This window comes from Watersipora subatra, chromosome 3 (genome assembly GCF_963576615.1).
Source record: "Watersipora subatra chromosome 3, tzWatSuba1.1, whole genome shotgun sequence".
NCBI lineage: Eukaryota > Metazoa > Bryozoa > Gymnolaemata > Cheilostomatida > Watersiporidae > Watersipora > Watersipora subatra.
Genome location: NC_088710.1, coordinates 73037075 through 73062970, shown reverse-complemented (window position 1 = coordinate 73062970; position 25896 = coordinate 73037075). Strand labels below are relative to the sequence as shown.

Here is a 25896-nt window from a genome sequence, read left to right as displayed (position 1 = left end):
TCTAGTGTCAGCAAGTGTATTGACTTATTCAACATGTTCTAGTTTACATACACAAGTTTGCATGGCTCTGAGCGAGCAAAGATAATCGAAGTAGTGTTATACTTCTTTTGTTAGAGCCAATAAGGTGCACATTCATCAGCACGCAGCCTTTGTCCTCGCACTTGATTGGAATTCGCAATGCAAACAATATTCTTCGTAGCCAGGCTTATCGAGCACAAGTGGAATTACTGCACAGCGAGTGGGACATACCGAAGTACTGAGTTACTGTTACGGGTAACTGATGCCTTCTCGAGTACGTCAAGTTGTCCACCTTTCTCTACACTCTGTTAATAATTGGTCACAGACCTTGTGACTATAGCTAGGCGAGGTGAGCATATTATTGACTCTTTAATTGTATTTTTCATCTGTTTAGTTGTTGTACGGTATGAGCAAAAGGATTTCTTACAAGCTATTGGTTACGATCAGTGATGTCATAAATGACTTTTTGTGATGGAACATTGAATAACGGACAGCGTTTGCGTTTGAAGTGTTTGTTATTCAGTTGAACAACTCAGAAGCAATTCAGGCAACTGTTTAACCTGGTCATGCTCTTTGGTTAACTATTCATAGCATGAGTTACAAAGAGTTTCCCCTGTAACATTAGACTCCTGTTGATATTAATAACAACAACAGAGTTGACTTATGGAGAATCAGATGAAGGTGAATGTGTATATACAGCTAGAGCTGATTCATTGGACTGACCAGAGTATGATAGAAGTTTATACTGTTGACAACAAAGTATATATGTATATATGTATGGCTGTTTATAAGATAGAATAAGTGTGAATAGGGAATGATAGGATCAGTGCAAATAGCAAAAGTACAAATAAATTTGTTAAATCTTAAAAAGATATAAGTAGTTGGTTTTCCTAAAATTATTATGTTCAAAAATAATTTTACGACAAAACAAAATAATTAAGTAAAATTCAAAGCTATAAGAGAACTCCACACTAAGAATTGGAACTGTTTAAATTTTTTTAAATAGGAACTTATCTGAGATTAAATTTTTTACTGAAAATCTGTAAAATCTGAAAATGCCATTCATCAAGTGTTTATGTTGGATATACATTGTATACGGTATATATATATATATATATATATCCGATATATAGCATCTACTGTAAATTGCACTACCGAAAACATCAACTAGTACAAACCTACTGCTGATATGAGGGACACAGGCTATGATGGGTTCTTGTTAGAGACATCAGACCATCCCTAGACATAATACCCCCCTCAGCTATGATGCGTTAGATAAGCTGGCAATTCATGTTTGTAACCATTTGTTAATCACTTTACTTTCTTGACTTTGTGAATTTTATTAGTCTAAATTATTATGGCTCGCTTATTAATTTTGTTGACCATTAACCCGTTCTATAGACAAATGTCTACCCATAGTTTTTAGAAAAAACTGTCCACCAATAGCTTCTGAAGGCCAAGCGAACCTCCTCGCTATACATGGTGACTGGTTATCCAAAATATTATGTGGCTAGTGCCGAGTATCATGTTTATGTGGAGCTTTTCAAGTTTTCTAGCAGCTCACCGCGTTCAGTTATCACTAAAAGTAAATTTGTTAGAAAGAGCTAGAGTGGCGGAGTAGGTTTGCTCAATTGCTAAGTACACGGGATATTGCCTGTTTAACTCATATACCGTCTCGTGTTGATGCCTTTGTAATTGTCCCATGTTTCCCTCGCTAGTCTGATGAACAGAGCTCCTTGAGCTCTAAACAGAAAAAGAAAAACGAACCAGGTAATCAAGAAAGTAGTCATTCGAAACAAAGAGTTTAGAGAACTCTCGTAACAAAGAGTGTTACGTATGAAATAATCCCTGCTTTTTGTTATGGGAAAGGGTGAGGTATTAGAGATTAGAGCCATACAATGGCTAACATCAGGTTGCAGTGGGAGAAGTCTGTTCAACAGCTGCAGCCACATCCAGTGAGGGTGCCCCTCGCTTCAACTTCACCTAAAACGACCTAGTCAGGTACACTAGTGACTAGCTAGGGGTTGGAAAGAAGTAACTACATGCAGCACACGGCCATAGCGGCTTATCAAACTGGTCTTATTCTACAAGCAGAATGTCTAACAAAGCGCATTACTAAATATACAAGAGCTGAGGGCTGAGCCTTCTCACATATCCTTTGTGATTAGCAGATCTGAGCACCTGCTGAAACCAAACGGATAACTGAAATTCTGGGTGGCAAGTTGAAACTAATTTGTCAAGAAATGACTAATTTGAGTCATATAACCTTATCGTAGCAAAGCTGCTCAGTTTGAACAATTGATCAGCAATGCAAATATTTTTACACTTCTAAAGGATTTGTTTTGGCTATGACTAAGGGGGAAGTATTAGACATCTAAAATGATGTCATTATGTGTCAGGCTGAGACAACTATTTATACCTGCTCGCTAAGTGAACACCTGAATCATTGATGCCTAATCACTCAATTGATTATCAAACGTTGCCAGTCACCCGAATAACCTTGCCTGAAATTTCATCTTTACTCTAAAATAAATCTAGACGCCAACAATCAAGCTCTAGGACCGCAGGAGACAATCGGCCTATTGGCTCTGCAGTAATTAGTAATTGTTAGAGGGAGAAGCCCTCTAGGCCCATTCGCTTCGACGAGCTAAGAGGGAGCCAGAGGGGCTTCACCCAGACGCAGTGTATTGTCCTCCTATCCGAGAGAGGCACTTCAAGGCTGCTGTCGAGTAGGAATCTGTTCGTGGGAACGCATTTGCTTGCGACTGTTTAGTTTGATAAGAGGACATACGGAGTAGCACCGGCTCTGCCATCGGATTAGAAACATTTTTATTGCTGATTTAGTGTTTCCTGTCCGAAGTTGCTGTAGATCGATGCGAGCTCAAGATTGATTAGTTTCATCCATGCAGTACTCTCAAAATCGGTATTCTACACAACAAATCAATCTGCATGCTTAGTCTGGCCTTTGGAATCAACAAGGACTAGAGGTCTATGGGTAAGAGAATATGTTTACTGCAACTGATCTTGTCATCACTAACTACCACTGCTATGAATCCATAGATTCATGTCAATCAGATTGTATTAGAGTTCTCACTTCTCGGCGCAGCAGGAAAAACCTTTACATCACTAGTATTTAGAATTTGTCACAGAGCTGCACAAAAATGTTGACAGCATACAGTTGCCATGACAGACATGGAACTATCTTGCTACACACCAAGTTAGCTAGACATGGAACTATCTTGCTACACACCAAGTTAGCTGGACATGGAACTATCTTGCTACACACCAAGTTAGCTAGACATGAATGAATAAATCCTAACAGGCATAGAGCTGTTATAACAGACATGTGGTTCTTGTGAAATTCAGGGATAGTACGACAGCCACTTAACTGAGAAAATAAACAATCGGTTTATTTTCTCAGACAGACATAGAGTTATCATAATATACATAGAGTTATGACAAAGCTTATTACTTTCCACCAAAGAGTTTCAATGAGAAACTCTGCTATTGGAGAACTATCAATTGTGCTATAAATCCCACGAAGACTGTTACACTTTATATTATGGTGCCTAAAGCAATCTATATACATATTTTAGCAATAAAAACAATGTTTCATCAGCCATGGTTCAATGCCATTTTGTAATAGTCTCATGAATGAACTATATAAGCAGTGTTTGAAGGTTCACTGCTGACATTTAATCTATTGAGTCTCCGGCTCTGATAGACAATAAAGGTATAAAACACTTTTAGGTTGGCTATCTAATCTTTTTATTATTTCTAAGTTATCTCTATACATTTATATCATTTTCTGCTGAAAACAAAAGCTATCATCAACTAAGTTTGGCATTTTTCTAAAAATTGACTAAATAAATACTAAATAATCAACAAATTTGAAGTTGTCTGTGGTCATTAAGACATCATTTACTGAAGATGAGCCCTGACTGATATAGACTATGCTACCATAACAAGAACATAGTAAATACATTTTATTTGTCTATAGCTAATCTGGTAAGTGAGCGTGTCCACGTCTGATAGGTGAGCATGCTCATATCTGGCAGGTGAGCATGTCCATATCTGGTATGTGAGCATGTCCACATTTAGTATGTGAACATGTCCACACCTGTTAGGTGAGCATGTCCACATTTAGTATGTGAACATGTTCACATATATGATGGTTACACACACCCAGATGTTATTATCCCCCCCTACTATCCTATTGTGACTACCACAACGAACATGCCATACTAAAACTTGATCACTAAATGACATTTCTGACAAATTATGTGAAAAGCTTCATGATCTTTACATATAGTCCTCTACTACTAGACAAGACAAAGGTCTATTAAAATACTAGAACACCCTTGTAACCTAAGTATAAGGATTCTCAGGTAAACTGTCCATTTATCACATACACTCCTTGTGTCTTATTACAAACTAAATTTAGAGAACAGCATCAACCTTTTTGTGCTATTTCATGAGCATCATAACTCCTGCAGCAGTAGAGAGGATGCTCTTTGATGTGACCCTTATCGGTAGAACTGGTAAACACCAAGGACAGAACAATACATAATGGTGTTTAGTTATGCCTGGCACATGTAAGCACTTGGCTACATTCATTGATTGCGCAATACATCGGCATTCCTGTTTGTATGAAAGGTAACATTCAAAATTTTAAGTTTCGGGTCACAACAATCTATAAGTCTGTGTTACTATTCATGTAAATAGGTGAGACTGTATCATATTCGGAACCCCAGCCTCAAATTGCGAACATCATGGTAATAGCTTAGGCTAAGTAATGAAAGGGTTGATGAAGCGTGAAGACTTGTGATGCAACGCAATGCGGAGGCCAGGCTGGTGACATGCTAGTCATTTTACTCTCTTCAGGTAGCGAGACGTGAGCTGACAACAGGCAACAGGTGCTCAAGAATAATATGAGATCACCACTTCTGCTGACAACACGAACTTCTAAAAAAATTAAAGGTACGTGACCATAAACTGTGAACTATATAAGATTTAAAAAAATGTTTTGCAATAATATAAATGTTCGCACGCTTGCTGCCGATTGAAGCGAAATGATTACTGTTATTAGTGTATTGAGTTACTCAGATGCAGCGAACTATAAATGTGGGTGTGTAATTTGAAATGCTATGGAACTGGGCACTCATCTGTGCACCAAGTCATTTCAAGCGCAGTCAAATGTTATTATACAATAACGACGAGTCGTGTGTTGCTTGACAGAACAAACTGCCTGCGTGGCCAGAGATTAGTTGCGAATGTTTAACTAAAATAACTGTAGGGTGATTTGCTTGCTCACAGCCTGACAGCGCTGACTTGCTTCTGCCTCTAGACAAGTTGAACATGGCAGCAGCTGGGAGTGGCTCTCAAAAGCTAACTTTCTATGAGGACCGATATCTCAAACCTCACAAGAAGTCAGCATCAATGCCAGGCAGGCAAAGTGCACCGCCGACACCGATGTTGCGGAAGACCGAACGACGACAAGCATCAATGTAAGTGTGTAGTAATAGCAGCATGCTGACTCGTGTCTTGGCAGCGCGGAGCCAAGATAGTGTCTCGCATAACGAATAGAGGGGTATGTAAGCATTTAATCAGGGCCAAGTAAAATATTATGGAAAACACTGTATATGTTATGCATAGAAGAAGAGAGCTCAGAGGAAATGTAGAATATTACCAAGTCAAATTTATGCCTGAGATGATTAGAAGACAACAAAGCTTGGATAACAGTTTTATCTAGACAGCTCTAAACAGTGATATATTATATCTGTGACACACACCGATCTTATCTAGGTCTGATGTAGGTAAATTATTTATACTCATTTACAGTCAAGGCTGAAGTCATTCAATTACAGAATCGGTATAATATTATTAGATGTATTACTCAGCAACAACTCTGTCTTAGTAAAGATGACTAAATGCTGCCCGCTGTCTAAATCTGCAGGATTACTTAGTCACCCAGTATTCTACAGTTTCAACAACATTCCACGGATCTGTGCCGCGCCAACACGGGATACAGCAATGATTCATTTGTCTGTAGAATTGTTCATCATGTAAAATCAAAGAAGTTTGGGTGGAATCTAATTAGCAGATTACCAAATGGCACCACAGCCTTAAATATAATACTTGAAATAATAAACAAATATTAGTTCAAACTAATATTATCTACATTTAGCATTGCTGTACATTAGTATTACCATTTCGTATACCGATTTTATCTGTAGATTAAACACTTACGGCATTCATGAAGATTTCAATGAAAAGCACTCCAGTTTTGATAAAGCATCCCTGCAGAAGATAATAAATAGGCTACACAATTGATCAATGCAAATCTAGAATACTGTTTAATTATGTTTCGATTTTTGAAATGACGAATTGAAAATGTTTTTAAACTGGAAATTTTGTAAAGGCTGTCATGGACTATTCCACATTAGCTGATGTCGGATATGTGGAATGTATTGTTGGGTACATCGAAGGCTCATTTGTTGTTAAGCGCCTTTCTGGATTCGCAAGCAAGTTACGTAATGAAATTTCTAATCCCTTGTTCACTGTCACTGTAGGAGCATCGTTTTGAACCAGGTGTTTAATAAAAATAGCATAGCTCAGATCATTGAGAAGTACCTTTGGATCATCATGAACTGTGGCTTCAAGCGCGCTGATATAGAGGTCTAGTAAAAATGTTCTATAGCTAACCTGAGCTATAGAAAGAGAGCCTATAAGAGGGCGAAGTAGAACTTTTGAGCACCTGTAATCCATGAGTCAGCACATCTGGCTGATGTACATAGCTGCTGATAGATATTTATCAAGCAGTAATCGGTGATGACACAAATTGCTTGAACGTATTGAGGCTGAACGTATTGCTTACTTTTCAGATGACGTTTTCCATCAACTTTAACCTATTGTTTTCATTTACATAATAAAAGATAATTAGAAGCCAATTAGAGCTAAATGATCGTTTGACATGTGTCAACAGGTGTTTCCCGAGATAACCTCCAATAAACACATCATGCATTTTACATGGCTTGCACCGCAGTCAACAATAGTAACCACTGTATTTCCTATTTTCTAGGAGCGAGTTTTGTCCTGATAGTTCTTCCAAGTCACCAGTTAATAATCCACTGCTCGACTCGCCTCCATTGTCACGACCTTTAACCCTAGCAGCGAATACCACAGTAGAAGGTCAAGCACGCTCTGGAGACAACAACAATAATAACAATGACTATCAGAAGCTATCAGCAGTCACACGGAGACCGAAACCCGACTCTAATAATATTTATGAGAACCACAGACACATTCGCCCAACAAGGGCGCATAAATCCTCAGACGCCACTGCCGAGCATGTATATGAAACCATACCAGCCAACTTTCCTTTTTTCTATCAAGGAACTTTAGCTGATGAAGATAATTATATAGTGTCGAGGGGGGCTGCTAAGAGCCACGAAACTTCTAAGCAGAGCGCAAACACCCTGAATAACAAGAGCAAGGAAGCAACGACTACCAACCTACGAGCTATGCGAAATATAGGCTGGAGTGTAGATAGCATGAGACTGGTGCCAGAAAATAAACTAAGAAGCCAATCAACGGTACGTATGATTATAGTTCGCAAAACTTTCTTTTTGATAGTTTTGATCCTCTGGCTGCTGGCTAGAAGTGTACCAGATTTCTCCAAATGCAGCTGCATCTAAATACCCTATAGGGTCCTCTAATAGATTGGATTATTACCTGATAGGACTCACCTGGTCATGTCATTCTAACTTATTCATGAAAAACAAATTAATGTAGGTTACCTATGCGCAATGCGATTAATAAAAAACTTTTGGGTATCAAAAACACTTTCACACAACTACATGTACACCATCGACAGCGCCTTAAAAATTCAAAATAATAAAAGCAAATTTTTTTCAAATTTTCATTTAAAAAATAAAACAACCTAAACGGTACATTCTAGTTTTAAGATTACATGATCCTAATAAAGGTACGTTATAACCAAAATCAGAGTAAACTAGTATATGAAAAGACTTCTTTTTATTTACCACCCCTGCTAGGCTTTGGTCTCTCTGCTAGGCTTTGGTCTCTCCGCTAGGCTCTGGTCTCTCCGCTAGGCTCTGGTCTCTCCGCTAGGCTTTGGTCTCCCTGCTAGGCTTTGGTCTCTCTGCTAGGCTCTGGTCTCTCCGCTAGGCTCTGGTCTCTCCGCTAGGCTCTGGTCTCTCCGCTAGGCTCTGGTCTCTCCGCTAGGCTCTAGTCTCTCCGCTAAGCTCTGGTTTCTCCGCTAGGCTCTGGTCTCTCCGCTAGGCTCTGGTTTTTCCGCTAGGCTTTGGTCTCTCTGCTAGGCTCTGGTCTCTCCGCTAGGCTCTGGTCTCTCCGCTAGGCTCTGGTTTCTCCGCTAGGCTCTGGTCTCTCCGCTAAGCTCTGGTTTTTCCGCTAGGCTCTGGTCTCTCTGCTAGGCTCTGGTCTCTCTGCTAGACGCTGGTCTCTTTGCTAGACTTTGGTCTCTTTGCTAGACTCTGGTCTCTCTGCTAGACTCTGGTCTTTCTGTTAGGCTCTGGTCTCTCTGCTAGGCTCTGGTCTCTCTGCTAGACGCTGGTCTCTTTGCTAGACTTTGGTCTCTTTGCTAGACTCTGGTCTCTCTGCTAGACTCTGGTCTTTCTGCTAGGCTCTGGTCTCTCTGCTAGGCTCTGGTCTACAACAAGAAAACATGGAAAGAAGTGAGCAACTCCAAGTGTTCCCATATTGTGGTAAACTCCTTGCAAGCTTGCAATAGATTTACAGGCGCTTGGAAAGTTGTTGAGCCAATAATAGAGATTGTGCTGACAATTGGTTTTTCCACTTAAAAATACTAATTTCCTGCAATTGTTGGCAGTAATTTTAGCGACAATCTAATAATGTAGTTGTAGCAACAGTGCTGTACTGTGGTTGTAGCAACAGTGCTGTACTGTGGTTGTAGTAACAGTACTGTAGTATGATTGTAGCAACGGTGCTGTAGTATGATTGTAGCAACAGTGCTGTAGTGTGGTTGTAGCAACAGTGCTGTACTGCAGTTGTAGCAACAGTGCTGTGCTGCGGTTGTAGCAACAGTACTGTAGTATGATTGTAGCAACGGTGCTGTAGTATGATTGTAGCAACAGTGCTGTAGTGTGGTTGTAGCAACAGTACTGTAGTATGATTGTAGCAACGGTGCTGTACTGTGGTTGTAGCAACAGTGCTGTAGTGTGGTTGTAACAACAGTGCTGTAGTGTGATTGTACCAACAGTGCTGTAGTATGGTTGTAGCGACGGTGCTGTAGTATGGTTGTAGCAGCAGTACTACAGTGTGGTTGTAGCATTGAGCATATGTTATAAAATTGATATCTACAAGGTTTGTAATTGGTTATTTCAAGTTACTAGCTAGTTTCATACCTAATATATTAGTACATCAATAATAGACTTTGGCATAGTTTCTAAGTGGTAGCTGGAGTGGTAGGTAGGACTCCCAATAACGTGATACGCTTAATTAATTCGAATAGAATTTTGTGTGCTTCTGAACTATTAAAATGGTTTCTGTTGTTAAAGATTATTGCTAATAGCTGCCACATAGTACTGTTTAGCTCAGTTATAAGTGTAATGCATCCAGGTCAGATATAAACACACCTACAACACCTTTACAAAAACTTATACCAATAGTGAAGGCATTTTAAAAATAACTTACAATGTGAGCGGGAACAACTTAAATAAACAGTTTACTACAGTCAAAGCCTGAGATAGCAACTTACTACAGTCAAAGCCTGAGATAGCAACTTACTACAGTCAGAACTAGAAACAGCCAATGACAAATAATATTAAAATTTTATATTGAACTAGTTGAATGCCCGAGAATAAACATCTTTGCAAAGAAACTTTTTATTATTTAACATAATTTATAACAACAGTTACCATTCTAACCTTCAAACTTCGTATCATGAGAAAAGTGTTTTGGGCAGGCTAAATAAATTAAGAGAAAAATAAAACAACTATAAGGGTGTTCAAAATTTTTCAAACAACTGTAACTTTCAAACTTCATTTCATGCAGAAAATCTTTTGTGCAGGTCAAATAAATTGAAAAAAAAATAAAACAACTAGAAAAGTGTTGAAATGTAAATGTGAAATAACTAGCAAGTAATGGCTAAATTAAGTCTGTTTTGCTACACTTACAATAGAAGATGATTAGGTAATGATACAGTTAATACAAACCGAGAAAAAAAATCCTGAATATGCTGAATAATTAATTGAATAATAACAATTGCAATAATTGCAATAATAACAATTCATGCATTGAAGTGTGTGTATAAAAAAGGTTACTGTTCCAGCAGAAGCTAGCCATCAAAACTTTGAATAGGACGATACTGGTACCTCCCGTTACTAGTACAAATGTAAAAATGAGATATCGGACGTCTTTGTCTGGTACCTTGTCTGACCGAACGGAGAGAGAATGTAGAGGCTATTCCTACTCGAGATAATACAATTGTCTGCGTGAAAAGTATTAGCCTTTACCGATTTAGCAATCGAACCTTATGGAAAACTGGAAATAGAAGTGTAACGCACATTTGAGATTGAAACGACACATTTAAAACTTACAAGTTAAAAAAATAGGTAATAGTAGCAAAAAATTAGTTTTAAACGATTTCAAAAAATAACAAATGTAAAAGGTAATATCAGTTAATAATCAAATGTGACCATTTGACGTGCACTTTTGCACCGTATGCGTGTACATACGTTATACGGTATATGATTAGAGCGATGGAAAGCTAAGGACTGTATAGCTCAGTGACTAATTATGTGGTTTGAAATTTGCAGTTGCAATCTCCATGAGTTCAAATCTAGTGCACAGCAAGCTTTTTATTCCAAAATTTTAATAATTATTCAACTATTTACTGGACAAGCAGACGACAAACTAAGATTTATATATATAGATACATCTAGACAATGACAGCTGATGGTGTAACTGAGTAACCAATGACAGCTGATGGTGTAACTGAGTAACCAATGACAGCTGATGGTGTATCTGAGTAACCAATGACAGCTGATGGTGTAACTGAGTAACCAATGACAGCTGATGGTGTAACTGAGTAACCAATGACAGCTGATGGTGTAACTGAGTAACCAATGACAGCTGATGGTGTAACTGAGTAACCAATGACAGCTGATGGTGTAACTGAGTAACCAATGACAGCTGATGGTGTAACTGAGTAACCAATGAAAGCTTCTGAAAAATCTAACAAAACAATTAAAGTGTCTAAAGTATGGTATTTGAATAGATTAATCTACTTTATTTTTAGATACTGGCCCCAAAACTTTGGGTCAAGGCCACGCCAACAGGCTTAGCTAACTCAACAAGCTGTGACAATCTTTCTAACAAGAATTTAGAACAGATAAAGCTTTTGGCCATGGCCAACCCGGAGAAGGAGAACCGCTACCCATACACTTGCTTGACCAAGCGTGCAGGAGAAGGAAGGAACTCTGAACACAGACAACACACTTCCCCAAAGGACAAGCGATTGACAGACACCGCAAGGTAGTATTATCATTCATTTCAACTTATACTCCGATCAGTTAGGGTGTATTTAGACTTCTACTGTACCGCATATCGACTCACCTTTAGTATTTACGGAGAAGGCATCTGAATTAGACCTGTATAAATAATGAAAGGTTAACTGACAGCACAAATATTCATTACACTAACAGTAGCAAATAACATTACACTAACAGTAGCAGATAACATTACACTAACAGTAGCAGATAACATTACACTAACAGTAGCAGATAACATTACACTAACAGTAGCAGATAACATTACACTAACAGTAGCAGATAACATTACACTAACAGTAGCAGATAACATTACACTAACAGTAGCAGATAACATTACACTAACAGTAGCAGATAACATTACACTAACAGTAGCAGATAACATTACACTAACAGTAGCAGATAACATTACACTAACAGTAGCAGATAACATTACACTAACAGTAGCAGATAACATTACACTAACAGTAGCAGATAACATTACACTAACAGTAGCAGATAACATTACACTAACAGTAGCAGATAACATTACACTAACAGTAGCAGATAACATTACACTAACAGTAGCAGATAACATTACACTAACAGTAGCAGATAACATTACACTAACAGTAGCAGATAACATTACACTAACAGTAGCAGATAACATTACACTAACAGTAGCAGATAACATTACACTAACAGTAGCAGATAACATTACACTAACAGTAGCAGATAACATTACACTAACAGTAGCAGATAACATTACACTAACAGTAGCAGATAACATTACACTAACAGTAGCAGATAACATTACACTAACAGTAGCAGATAACATTACACTAACAGTAGCAGATAACATTACACTAACAGTAGCAGATAACATTACACTAACAGTAGCAGATAACATTACACTAACAGTAGCAGATAACATTACACTAACAGTAGCAGATAACATTACACTAACAGTAGCAGATAACATTACACTAACAGTAGCAGATAACATTACACTAACAGTAGCAGATAACATTACACTAACAGTAGCAGATAACATTACACTAACAGTAGCAGATAACATTACACTAACAGTAGCAGATAACATTACACTAACAGTAGCAGATAACATTACACTAACAGTAGCAGATAACATTACACTAACAGTAGCAGATAACATTACACTAACAGTAGCAGATAACATTACACTAACAGTAGCAGATAACATTACACTAACAGTAGCAGATAACATTACACTAACAGTAGCAGATAACATTACAGATTGAGGTCTCAATTGTGTTTTTGTATCATTTTGACGATTTACCAAGTTTTTATCAACATTTCAAGTTGTAAAATTGGACAGAAAGATTTGTGGTTTTTGAAAAATATTGATTGGCACCAGCTGCGCTGTCATATAATTATATTAAAATTGCCTGTTTTTTTTAACTAGATTGTCTAAAAACTGTCTATTCAAAATGCTTATTCATGAAAGAAAAGCATGTGCTAATAGGTCTTAAATTAAAGATTTCTGGGAATAGCCAACATTTATGGACGATTATTTAAGTTTTCTAATTTGTGTGCAAAAATAATTCCTTGCTTGTGTACTTCACAAGCTGAAAGCACAAATCGATTGGTGCAGCTCTATAACGCCACTGAAAGTAAATGTGGGACGTATAAATACTGCAGATTTTCTGTATTTGTGGGATCTACTTTGATTTTACGTTGTTTTGGTTACCCAACATGGCAACTTATCTGCCATATTGGGTAACCAAAACATTACTAGATAGGCAAAATGTATTTGAATGGCAGCCAACAGATGCAACTTTGTCTCCTGTTAACCTATTGGCTAATCGTCGTCATTAACATTGTATGTCATATGCATGTGCTTTACTGCAAAAATCACCTCTTTTATGTCAGTTTGGAGCTTGCCTCGTGAACGCTTTTGTCTCCAAAACTGTTTTTTGCTATTCCAATGTTAAAAGCATAGCTGAAAAACGAAATATGATTATATGTTATAATTAGATGTATTTTTAAAATGCTGTCAAACAACCATCAAGACCAAAGTCACCAAACCCAGTTCAATCTCTCCTTTTATCTATACACGGTCCAACATGTTAGTGACATCACACATGACGATTTACCAGCGTGTTTTTAGTAGCAGTTCTTTCTTCACCCGCTAGATGTAGCATATCTCTAAATACACTCCTATAATATCGGCTCATATTGTAGTCACAGAGACAGTAGCAGTTCTTCAAGCAGTGCGACACTCAAGTCTGCTTCCAGTCAAAAGATTCAGCCTAACCACAGACACAGTGCTTCCTATTCAGGTTCGATATAAGTCTGTATTATACAGTACAATGTGTAGGGACAGCCAGAGACGTATAGAATTGTGCCAGTGCTGTAATCAAGTAATATTATAAGAATGTCATAAGAGCTGCGGTACTAGCACTCGATGTACTAGTCGTGCATGCAAAAGTTGGTGCTTTGATAAAGTGTAGGCCAACTGACTCGTGGTCATAATGATTTATAGCGATGTTTGCTGAATATTTCAGGTTACCCTAGCACATATGAGAATATCGCAAACGTCCACAAGAATTTAAAACCTGCTTACTCAGAATATGTTAACATAGAAGAATATCTAAATCAATCTTCAGACCTAAACTATGCTGACCTTGACCTGACGTTACAAAAGCCTAAGCGATTTGTTTCAACTAGTAATAGACATTGCCGCTCCGCTAGCGCTAGTCCAACTAAGCAAACGAACATTCTGGGAGAAAGCAATGACGATTCTGTTGAGTACACATTCATCAACATAGCGGCTACCGAAGCTGCGAGACTCGCCTGCAAAGAGCATCAACAAGACCGGCAACGAAGAACACCGACAACATCTTATACGTGATTATCAACTTGCATGCATTTATATACCAGAAGAGCGATCTACTATGAACAAGCATGCCACATTTTCACTGATGGCACCGGTGCTATACTGATGGTACTGTCACCAGCGGACTACCGCCTCACATCTTTTAGCTTGATTTAGAGCAGCAGGTGACTGAACCCAATACAAATATGGGCATCTGAATTTTTAAAATGTGAATATTTGTTACAAACAATAACGCTAATGCTTCCTGGCTTGTGCACATCATTATAATTTAGTAAAGGTACTTGATACTTTACATGTATTTCATTTTATCTCTAAAAAATAAGTACATATACCAATATAAACAAAAAGTTCTACTGTACAATTCAAACAACTGCTATGCAAACAATAATTTCTCTCGTTCGATTTCCCGCAGTCTCTCTTCTCGCTTTGCGTTCTGTTCCTTAATCTTTTTGATCCGCTCATCCAACTGCTGTTCTTTCTGAGTCTTGTTTCTAAGGTCATCTAGAATAAAAGCATTCATGACATGTTACAGACAGACAATAGCATGATGGGATCATAACAAGCACTCGCTCACTCCCTTGGAAATGGGAATTTTTAGGAGCTGCTGTAGTAATTCTAGTAGACAAGTTTAAGGAAACAGTTCCAGTAAGCTTCAGTACTATTACTGGTGTACCTAGCATGAACGCGGCAGTTAAATTGCTTACTTTAGATAAAGAAAGGGTTGAGTGAAAATGAGTGCTAGTATGCTATATCAGAAGATGGTAAGGGTTAGTTAAAAAATTAAATTGTTAAGGTTTTGGGTTGAGCGACTCCGGTTTTAAAACTTGAGGTGTTACAGAAGCTTTACCTGATCTTACTGCCAGCTATAATTCTGCTAATCCTCTCAACTCATTCCTTTTACTCATATAATCTGACAAATCTCAAATGAGCATGACAGGGAGGTCAAATGAGCATGACAGGGAGGTCAAATGAGCATGACAGGGAGGTCAAATGAGCATGACAGGGAGGTCAAATGAGCATGACAGGGAGGTCAAATGAGCATGACAGGGAGGTCAAATGAGCATGACAGGGAGGTCAAATGAGCATGACAGGGAGGTCAAATGAGCATGACAGGGAGGTCAAATGAGCATGACAGGGAGGTCAAATGAGCATGACAGGGAGGTCAAATGAGCATGACAGGGAGGTCAAATGAGCATGACAGGGAGGTCAAATGAGCATGACAGGGAGGTCAAATGAGCATGACAGGGAGGTCAAATGAGCATGACAGGGAGGTCAAAAAATAGAACAGTTGAAGATTTTCGCTGTAGCATAAATGAGTCTGTTGCCAGCATCTTGATAAAACCAGCTAAAAATATAGTAATCGGTCTGCCATATTTGTCTGCTCACTGTGGTTTACTACTACTAAGAGCTGGGCTACTACATCCATCGGCAGAGGTTATGACACCTCTCTATGGAGAAGTGAATGTAAAAGTGCTATAATTGAAATCATTACCAAAGGCAGGGTAAACACTTGAGCTGCCTGAAGGATTGTATTTAGTCTGCTCTTGTCATTATTAACTCTTTGGCTGGCTAAATCGCTGACTATTGCTGCGAGGCCAATAACTACTTTTCCTGTCACTATCCAACGAGTGTGCAAAAATTACGCAAACCCCATTTTATGAGTTTCGCCACGATGTAGTGAAAATAAGAAAAAACTTGTGATAAATGTTTATAAACGACTTACAAGTCCATTTTAGAAGCTGTCCACACAGTTATCACTCAACTTTACAACTTATACACCCTATTATCACACCAGTCTATTAATATATAATCAAATAAAAACCCTGATTCTTTTTCATGAGTGTTTTACCATAAGTAGTTGAAGTTAAATTCAAGAAGCAATCTTCTTTAATCAATCCTGCAACTTTATCAAACAACTGTTAAGAAATGTAACATGTAGTCATTATTCATAAAAAAGATTTTTGGGGCACATATTCTTTGTAGCAGTCTTTAATAACGCTAGTTTTTTAGGTTTAGCATCAACAGGTAAAACTTCTATGAAAAAAGTCACTCATTTTTATTTGATGAAATATTGATCGAAAGATGTGCTAAAGATGTGTTTACACTTTAAAATGAACTTTAAGGATGTACAGTGTGTCCTCGGGTTACGATGAGTCTCTTACACAATTTTTTGCCATACAGTGTAGAACATGATGATTTTTCTCCTGCTCCATTCGCAAGTATTTTTCGCCACATGATATCAACAAAAATTTCATCTGAAATTCAAATTTGCCCATCGGCGTGCTGAAAACGATGAAATAACAAATATGCTGATATATTAATCACCGAAATCTCTCACACAACGCATGAAAGAGATACGATGCTCAATCTCTCTCAGTTTGGCGTTATTCATTATTAGTTATTGTAAAAACGAAACTGGAATCAGATAGGTGATGAAACTTTAGCCGATGAAAAAGTTTGTTCAGTAAAATAGTTAAAAGTACATACTAAAACTTAGCTTTAAGCATGTGTTTAGTAAGCTAAATTCACTCAAGTTGAATTCAACATTTATGTTACATGTCGGACTCGAAGGTAAGAACTCCCTATGGTATGTACTGCACATAGTACATTGTAACGTTACATTTTATTGCAGATCATAACCACTAAACACAATAAAGTTATTGTATGTAACTATAGTTACTAAGGTAAACATTATTTTATTACTAATTTTTAATGTGTACAGTACATATGTAAAATTTTGATGATTTTTACCAGGGGTGTTTGCATTAGATATTTACTATGGGGTTTTATACCCCTCTTTATGAAATTTCCGCCTTACAATGTCTATACTAAAACGAATTAAAATTGTATGACGAGAGTCCACTGAACATGAACACTTATCGCAGTTTTGTGCTGAACTTCAATGTACTATGGCTACAACCAAAAGTTGGGAAGTTCATGTGATAGCACAATGTTGCTGAATTAGCCAATGATAAAAAAGTCCTTAACCTGGTTATTCTGGTGACCGAAGGTAGCCAAGGGTTCTATTACTAGAGTTATATAATCAACTCTATAAACTACCGTTAAGCCTCTACATATTAATTAATTATTTTTAAGATCTGCCTATTATAACCATTGGATGTTGGTGCAAGTATTCCAAGAAGAATACACTATCATTTCATTTGTTCTACTCTTTAACATTTCAGGTAATTATATATAGTATCAAAAGTGCATTACATGAAACCGTGTAAAAAATAAATGGAACAACTGAATTGATAAAGTAAAAATAAATAAAATGGTTTATTATTTTTACTCTAAGTCCATTTGCATTCGTGGATGGATGTATAGGCTTAGCCAATCATAGGTTCACAGATAAAGTAACTTGACAGAAACATGCTGCCGAGTCTGCTCCATGTTAGACATGCTGCCGAGTCTGCTCCATGTTAGACATGCTGAAGTTTAAAATAAAATTAGCTTCTATGCCTTTTGTTATCAGACTATCAAGTTATATTTTTAATTTTCAACAGAATTTTTACTTACGGAATGTTTGGAGAACCTTTGCCAAATGCATGATGGAAAATTTGTCTGCTGAAGTAATCCTAAGCAAAGATTTTATGTAATTGCCAATTATTAAGTATCAAATATCTGATCTGTGAGTGTGTTACAACTAAACCAGTTACCTCATATGCAAATCACATAAAAATAGCTGTTCAAATCACTTTGTTATTGTGAACTTTATAATGGGATTAGACAGTAATAATTATAAGTTTATTACTGGCCTGAAATAACCTCTTGGCCAAGGAAAATCAGAGAATCACATGAAACGGTTAGAAGCTCATTATGTGAGTTTCCACTAATGTGGTTCATATATGGAGGATGACGCACCTCACACACCTTCCTACACACCTTACTCAGCTCACACACACACACCCGACACAGCTTTCTACACACCCTACACAGCATCCTACACACCTTACACAGCTCTCTACACACCCTACACAACGTCCTACACACCTTACACACACACACACGCACGCACACAACACACACACAACATACACACACAACATACACACACACACAACATACACACACACACACACAACATACACACACCCGACACAGCTTCCTACACACCCGACACAGCTGGCACAGCTTACACACCTTCCTACACGGCTTCCTACACACCTTCCTACACACCTTGCGCACACTCTACACAGCTTCCTACACACCCTACAAAACTTCCTACACACTCTACATAACTTCCTACACACCCTACACAACTTCCTATCAGGGATTACGTGTATGTCACAATTTCCATAACATTTCCATATTATTTCCATTTCCATAACATTTCCATAATTCACTTCCATATTATTTCCATTTCCATAATTCATTTCCATATTATTTCCATTTCCATAACATTTCCATAATTCACTTCCATATTATTTCCATTTCCATAACATTTCCATAATTCATTTCCATTACCATAACATTTCCATAATTCATTTCCATATTATTTCCATTTTCATAACATTTACATACTTCTAAAAAAAAATTTCCATATCCATTTCCATAAAATTATGGAAATATTTATGTTTATGGAAATGGATATGGAAAAGTAAACATTTCTATAACATGTTTAGCGATTCCTGGTATGTATACACTTAGCACTTTAAATATTCTTTAATTTAAATACACCTATATAGACGTATTAGCCAGTATAACTTGCCTCTGTTTATATCTTGGATTACGTGTATGTTACATTTTCCTTTTCTATAATTCATTTCCATTTCCATAACATTTCCATAATTCATTTCCATATTATTTCCATAACATTTCAATAATTCATTTCCATATTATTTCCATTTCCATAATTCAGTTCCATATTATTTCCATTTCCATAACATTTCCATAATTCACTTCCATATTATTTCCATTTCTATAACATTTCCATAATTCATTTCCATTTCCATAATTCATTTCCAAAACATTTCCATAATTCATTTCCATTACCATAACATTTCCATAATTCATTTCCATATTATTTCCATTTCCATAACATTTACATACTTCTAAAAACAATTTCCATATCCATTTCCATAAAATTATGGAAATATTTATGTTTATGGAAATGGATATGGAAAAGTAAACATTTCTATAACATGTTTAGCGATTCCTGGTATGTATACACTTAGCACTTTAAATATTCTTTAATTTAAATACACCTATATAGACGTATTAGCCAGTATAACTTGCCTCTGTTTATATCTTGGATTACGTGTATGTTACATTTTCCTTTTCTATAATTCATTTCCATTTCCATAACATTTCCATAATTCATTTCCATATTATTTCCATAACATTTCAATAATTCATTTCCATATTATTTCCATTTCCATAATTCAGTTCCATATTATTTCCATTTCCATAACATTTCCATAATTCACTTCCATATTATTTCCATTTCTATAACATTTCCATAATTCATTTCCATTTCCATAATTCATTTCCAAAACATTTCCATAATTCATTTCCATTACCATAACATTTCCATAATTCATTTCCATATTATTTCCATTTCCATAACATTTACATACTTCTAAAAAAAAATTTCCATATCCATTTCCATAAAATTATGGAAATATTTATGTTTATGGAAATGGATATGGAAAAGTAAACATTTCTATAACATGTTTAGCGATTCCTGGTATGTATACACTTAGCACTTTAAATATTCTTTAATTTAAATACACCTATATAGACGTATTAGCCAGTATAACTTGCCTCTGTTTATATCTTGGATTACGTGTATGTTACATTTTCCTTTTCTATAATTCATTTCCATTTCCATAACATTTCCATAATTCATTTCCATATTATTTCCATAACATTTCAATAATTCATTTCCATATTATTTCCATTTCCATAATTCAGTTCCATATTATTTCCATTTCCATAACATTTCCATAATTTACTTCCATATTATTTCCATTTCCATAACATTTCCATAATTCACTTCCATATTATTTCCATTTCTATAACATTTCCATAATTCATTTCCATTTCCATAATTCATTTCCAAAACATTTCCATAATTCATTTCCATTTCCTTAACATTTCCATATTTCTAAAATAAAATTTCCATATCCATTTCCATAAAATTATGGAAATATTTATGTTTATGGATATGGAAAAGTAAACATTTACATAATATGTTTAGCGATCCCTGCTTCCTATACACCCGACACAGCTTCCTTTCCATTTTAAAGCTGTAGCTTTTGGGAACATCTCAAACTAATATAACAATAAGAAGGCCTTCAGCATCGATACACAAAATAACAGAGAATATGTAATAAAATATCATACACCATATCATTTGTTTAGAGATGTTAAACCACCATTTGAAGCGTGCAGCAGTATGAAACTAACTGTTGTTGAACTGCAGGTAATTTTTCCTTATTTGTACCCTTACGGTGTTATATAAAGCCCATCTCAGGGTTACGAGGTCAATTACTTTACAATATACAGTATATGACTGTTTACATTTCCGAAGACTGCGGATACCTACATTTATAACGATATCTTGTTTTTTATTAAATTGCTGAATAACTTTTCCTTTAAATATGACACATTTTAGGGGCTATTTTATACAATTGAGACTTTGTCTCTACCAGTAATCTATAGCAGTTCACAGCTACCAAAATTATAAAATAAGTTAATGTTTCATTTGTCAAGTTGAACTATGAAAACTGTGTAACAAAAAGTTGTTCGAAGATTGTAATGAGGAGCTCTTGGATTTATCAATAGATGAGGAAGTGTCTGGTGAGCAGAGTTAGAAAAAATCACGGTTTTTTTGAAAAAAAAATGAATAAACCACGTTTTATTTTGGGTTAAACCGGTTTTTATAATTTGACCAAGGTTTTTGCAATTTGCAATTAACATCACTTAGTATAGCGGCATGATAGAGTATTGAATGTGCATATGTGGAATCATCTGTTAAATATGGTACTGTGGGAGTTGTTATGGGAACGAAGAGAGAAAACATGGATACTTCGGAATGTGTCTTTAATCAAACATGATTGAAGAAATACAGAGCAGAGATCTTATCACATAAAGTGAATATTTCACATACGCTGCTCTATGTATAAGTGGGAATTTTAATCTCAGTGATTAGTCGTGTGGTAGTGAAGAGCAGAGTATAATGCAGATGCATTGCTAGTGTTTGGAGCAGTGGCCGATGATTCAACTTCTATCACCTGAATACTAGCATCACTGTCTGAATTGGTGTTGTCAGCTTGACATTTTACTACGTGAGCTTTAAGCCTATCTGTGTGACTTCGCCTTACGACAGCCCCCTACTACATTTTGCCTTTGACAGTTCGTCGGAAAAACTGCCAAACATGATCCTGTTTGCGAGACACAACTTTTCAAAACACAAAAAACTTGATAAACTGAATTCTAACAATCCAACTACTTTGGCTTGTGCCCAATAAATGAAATATTAGTTTGCAAACCTAAAGCTTTTGCACAAAAGGATTTTATTGTTTTAGTTTCTGGTTATAAGCAATTCTTTCTCACTGGCCAGACTTGAGAAAGTTTTCATTCATTATTAGAGACAATGATGGGATTATTATATTTCACATGGTTTTTATATTTCATCAGTAAAGGGATCATCATATCATTCGATAATTGAAAATGAAATTCACTAATTCATTGTTGTACTAGGATTTCAGGTAGTTTCAACTTCAGCTCTGCCATCACTTTACTACTGTGTGTCCTAAATGAACTTCCACAGCTAATAATTACATAGAATTGCATTTCTACCACACAGGAACAACTAGGACATAAAAAAATTATTTTTTTCACAAAAAATAATGAAAAAACCATAAAACCGGGTTTAAATTGCTCGGTTTAAACCGAGCCAACCCTGCTGGTGAGAGAGTTCATTTGTTAGTAAAAACTACTGCGATAGCGATAGATATTCAATAGGACAATGATATAAGATGTTTTTTATTTTACATTAGCCAATTAAGATAGAGATGTTTTTAGATTTGTGGAAGAACAAATACTATTATACAAGTTGTTTCATCATTCCTTTTGCCATTTGATCTGGTACACATTTCTGTATCTTTATCGCAAATACAGGTCATAAGTGGCATAAGTGCTAACAATATATATCTACAGGGATGTAAGTTTAAAGAAAAATAGATAATTTAGTGGAAGTTTTAAAACAGCAACAAGCTTCGTTGAGTGAAAAAAATAAAATATAATAAATAGAAGACTACAATTTAGCAGACAGCAAAGATATTTAACCCCTACAAATACTTTTGAATTAACCATAACCTATTTTTAACAAGTCCAGCCATTGGATAGATTTGTAAAAATACAACTGTTGTTTTTTGACAACAAATACCAAAGACTACGTATAATGGAAACAATTTGTCTAAACTTAGTTATCTTCTTAGTTGAACATTCATGTGATTACTAAATGTGCTTCTAATGTTTTCTCATTTTCCACTCCAGTTTTTCTTAAAGGGCGACCAAAGATAAACAATAACTAATTATTTATCGACACTCAGCTAGTCTTTATTAATATTTCTGTATAATTCCAACAAACACTGAGCTTTACCAACATCTTCAAATCACACAAAATGACAGAAAATAATAAGACTGAATGATGAGCTGGAAACAAATGCGATCATATAGAATGCTAGTAACGTCGCTCAGTCTCTGCATACCATCTTGCTAGGAACTGTCTGTCTAAAGATGTTACAACGCCAACGTCTATGTATTTGGTGAAACTTACTATAAGACAGACAGCGACATTTTAAACATGAGAAAAATTCATAACCGTTTGACATACTTGCACACGAGCTGTTGCGTAGACTCACGACTAACCTGAGTATTGTTGTAGTCGTGTAAGCTGAACTACATATTATGGACAAAGTATTATTACCTGGTCGTTTTTTGGCTGAAGATTTTGTAGTATTTGGTGTAACAGAGCCAAATATTCGCTACAAATACAAATCTTATCACAAATATTATTATGGGTATGTTGTCATGCCATCCAATCTTCAAACATACATCGCTAAAGAATTTAAGGCCGTTGCCTGAAGCTGTCTATCAACCTAAGCATTAATATATTGCTATAGCTCCACAGTCAGCAAACCTTAATATTATAGTAGACACGCATACAACATATACTTTCTATAGCGTAAAATCCATAAACGTAAAAAAATTACGCAAAGTTGTCACTTAGTAATACATAAAAGTACATAACATAGCGTTAGTCGTGGCAAGTTCTCAAATTCGATTTGAATGGTAGCATATCTCGCCGCACTGTGAGAGAAAAAACGACGTATGTATAGCGTTGTATCTATTATACATACATGTATAACTTTCATGACATTTTAGTTCGTTGTGATAGATCGTCAGATGTGTTGAAAAAACAGAGAATAGGTAGCTGCGTAATTGTTCATAAATACTTAAAGGCGATCGATTGGTGCAGGTATTAAAATGTCGGTCTACCAATCTGAATGTCACGAGTTGGAGTATTGTCGAAAGTATTTTTTATTCTAACCTTGACTCCTGGATACAGATAGATGACGAACAGGTAGACACCGCTCTTTTTATAATAAAAATATATTTTTGTTTTGTTTTATTGTAGACGTATAAAATAACTGGCAATAGTTTTTCTTTGCAGAATAGACTTCCCTGTCTAGAAAAAGTAAACAAACCGTTGTAAATGGATATCAAAGATGTGTGCTTCCCATCAACGTGTTGTAAGATCGCTGCAATCGTAATGTAAAATTCCTACAACGTAAATGTTCCTGGAACGGAGTATTTGCGGGGTAAGAGCGCTTACTGCACTTGAATTATAGTTTCTGACAAACTATTTAAATATAAAGAAAGCCGAATATGAAAAATCTCCCATTTTAATTGCATGTAAGATATGAAAAAACCAAGTTTTCGCTAGACACAATGTGAAGTATTACATACACAACAACTAATGTTTGTAATTGTCAGCATTTTAACATCTAATTAACCCTACATAGCGGGTTTTAACATAGCGTTAACCCTTCAAAGCCTGACAGCCAGTATTCCAGCATTGCGTAGGGTGTCAGAAACCTTGACAGCTGAAATACCGGCATCCATATGGCTCTGTTTACAAATGCTTTTTCTAAGTAACAGCGTGAACAAATCAAATTAATTCTTGCATAGGGCGTTAGACTGGAAACTTTACTCTCATTATCAATTGTTTTCCAATATCTTTATTTACTTCATTATAATAACAGTTTTCCTAGGGCGATGTAACGAAAAAAATTAATAAAACTCATTTGTTGGTATGTCACAGAAGATTGTGAGCGGATGAAGAATTTATATGATAATGAAGTAGAACGACCGAATGGAAGTGAAGGCGATTGCTGTGGAGACCGTAGCAACATACACTCGACTAAATGGAAGTGAAAGCGATTGCTGTGGAGACCGTAGCAACAAACACTCGACTAAAATATTATGTACGCAACGCACAAAAAGTTTACAAATTAAAAACACATGAGCAAAAGCCCAAGTAACTTTCACTATACACATCGCACGCTATTTACCAATATTAACAGACTTACCAGTATTATCGACGTTTATGTTGTTTTTACCTAGAGAAATATTCCTAGACTGATGCAGACGAGAGTCGTTGCAGTGTTTTTTATTCATAATAACGTATGTTATTATATATTCGATTCGTTATATCAATATCAATATGTTATTCAAATATCGATATTACTTGTCGCTGTTCAATATCGCTGTTCGAGTTTATCATCTATTATGACAAATTATTACCATTTTTTGCTATTTACGAGTGACGACTCATTCTGCTGTTGAAATAATATAATTCTCTCGTTAAATCTGCCAATCACTGACAAAGCTTGATAGCTAATTTTTGTGCCAGTTGCTATTAACATTTGTAACCTATATTCCTTTTAATATTAACCATAGTTTTGCATATTACTTGGTCATAAGAATGTCATAAAACGATGAGAGTCATGAAACTATGATGAACGTATGCTCGGTGGATATGATGCTACTGTAAAGATTTTAAAAGTTTTTAAGATTGTATGAATTTTTATGGCTTTAGTGTGAAGAACTGTGAAACACTTATTTTACATTTGGTGACATTTGCAGTGTGTTGCTGGATTTTCTTACCAGTGTTTTACCAATTATCATTGGATTATGAGCATATTTAGATATATCTAATAACAGTTTTACAACTTCCTACCATTGGACAAATTGCCCAGGGATACTGACACGCGTTGACACCGACAGGCAGGGTTCAAAGGGTTAGGAGTAGACCAAGGGAAGCAAATCTATAATTGATGTTGACAGAATTTCAAGCACTAAAATTATTATGGTATGAAGGTGCCGAGGTTCCCATGTCACGCATACTTGACCTCTTAATAACACAAATAACAAGTACATTTATGGGTTACAAAG

The 25896-nt window shown here is 36.1% G+C and overlaps 2 protein-coding genes across 3 annotated transcripts in view; one reads left to right on the top strand and one right to left on the bottom strand.

Annotated features, from left to right (window-relative positions):
• The first annotated feature begins 227 nt into the window (after positions 1-227).
• On the top strand, positions 228-14769 carry LOC137390156 (uncharacterized). Of its 2 annotated transcripts, none has more exons than XM_068076433.1 (7): positions 228-367; positions 4903-4998; positions 5366-5525; positions 7100-7613; positions 11321-11556; positions 13773-13870; positions 14096-14769. In XM_068076433.1, the coding sequence occupies exons 2-7, from the start codon at positions 4950-4952 to the stop codon at positions 14440-14442; spliced, it is 1404 nt and encodes a 467-aa protein (XP_067932534.1). In that variant the 5' UTR covers positions 228-367; positions 4903-4949; the 3' UTR covers positions 14443-14769. The 2 variants fall into 2 exon arrangements, with proteins under 2 accessions (XP_067932534.1, XP_067932535.1); XM_068076434.1 differs by lacking the exon at positions 228-367 and adding an exon at positions 2737-3013.
• Positions 14770-14785: 16 nt separating this feature from the next.
• The window catches only part of LOC137390154 (micronuclear linker histone polyprotein-like), a 47960-nt gene continuing 36849 nt past the window's right edge, over positions 14786-25896 (bottom strand). The window contains exon 7 of the mRNA XM_068076432.1: positions 14786-14928. Within this exon, the coding sequence (XP_067932533.1) occupies positions 14801-14928 (128 nt within the window). The 3' untranslated portion in view covers positions 14786-14800. The remainder of the gene's footprint in view (positions 14929-25896) is intronic.

Coding starts and splice junctions, on each gene's coding strand:
- LOC137390156 (XM_068076433.1), top strand. CDS start 4,950: ATGAGATCACCACTTCTGCTGACAACACGAACTTCTAAAAAAATTAAA. Junction 4,999..5,365: donor AACTTCTAAAAAAATTAAAG/GTACGTGACCAT, acceptor TTCTGCCTCTAG/ACAAGTTGAACATGGCAGCA. Junction 5,526..7,099: donor GAACGACGACAAGCATCAAT/GTAAGTGTGTAG, acceptor CCTATTTTCTAG/GAGCGAGTTTTGTCCTGATA.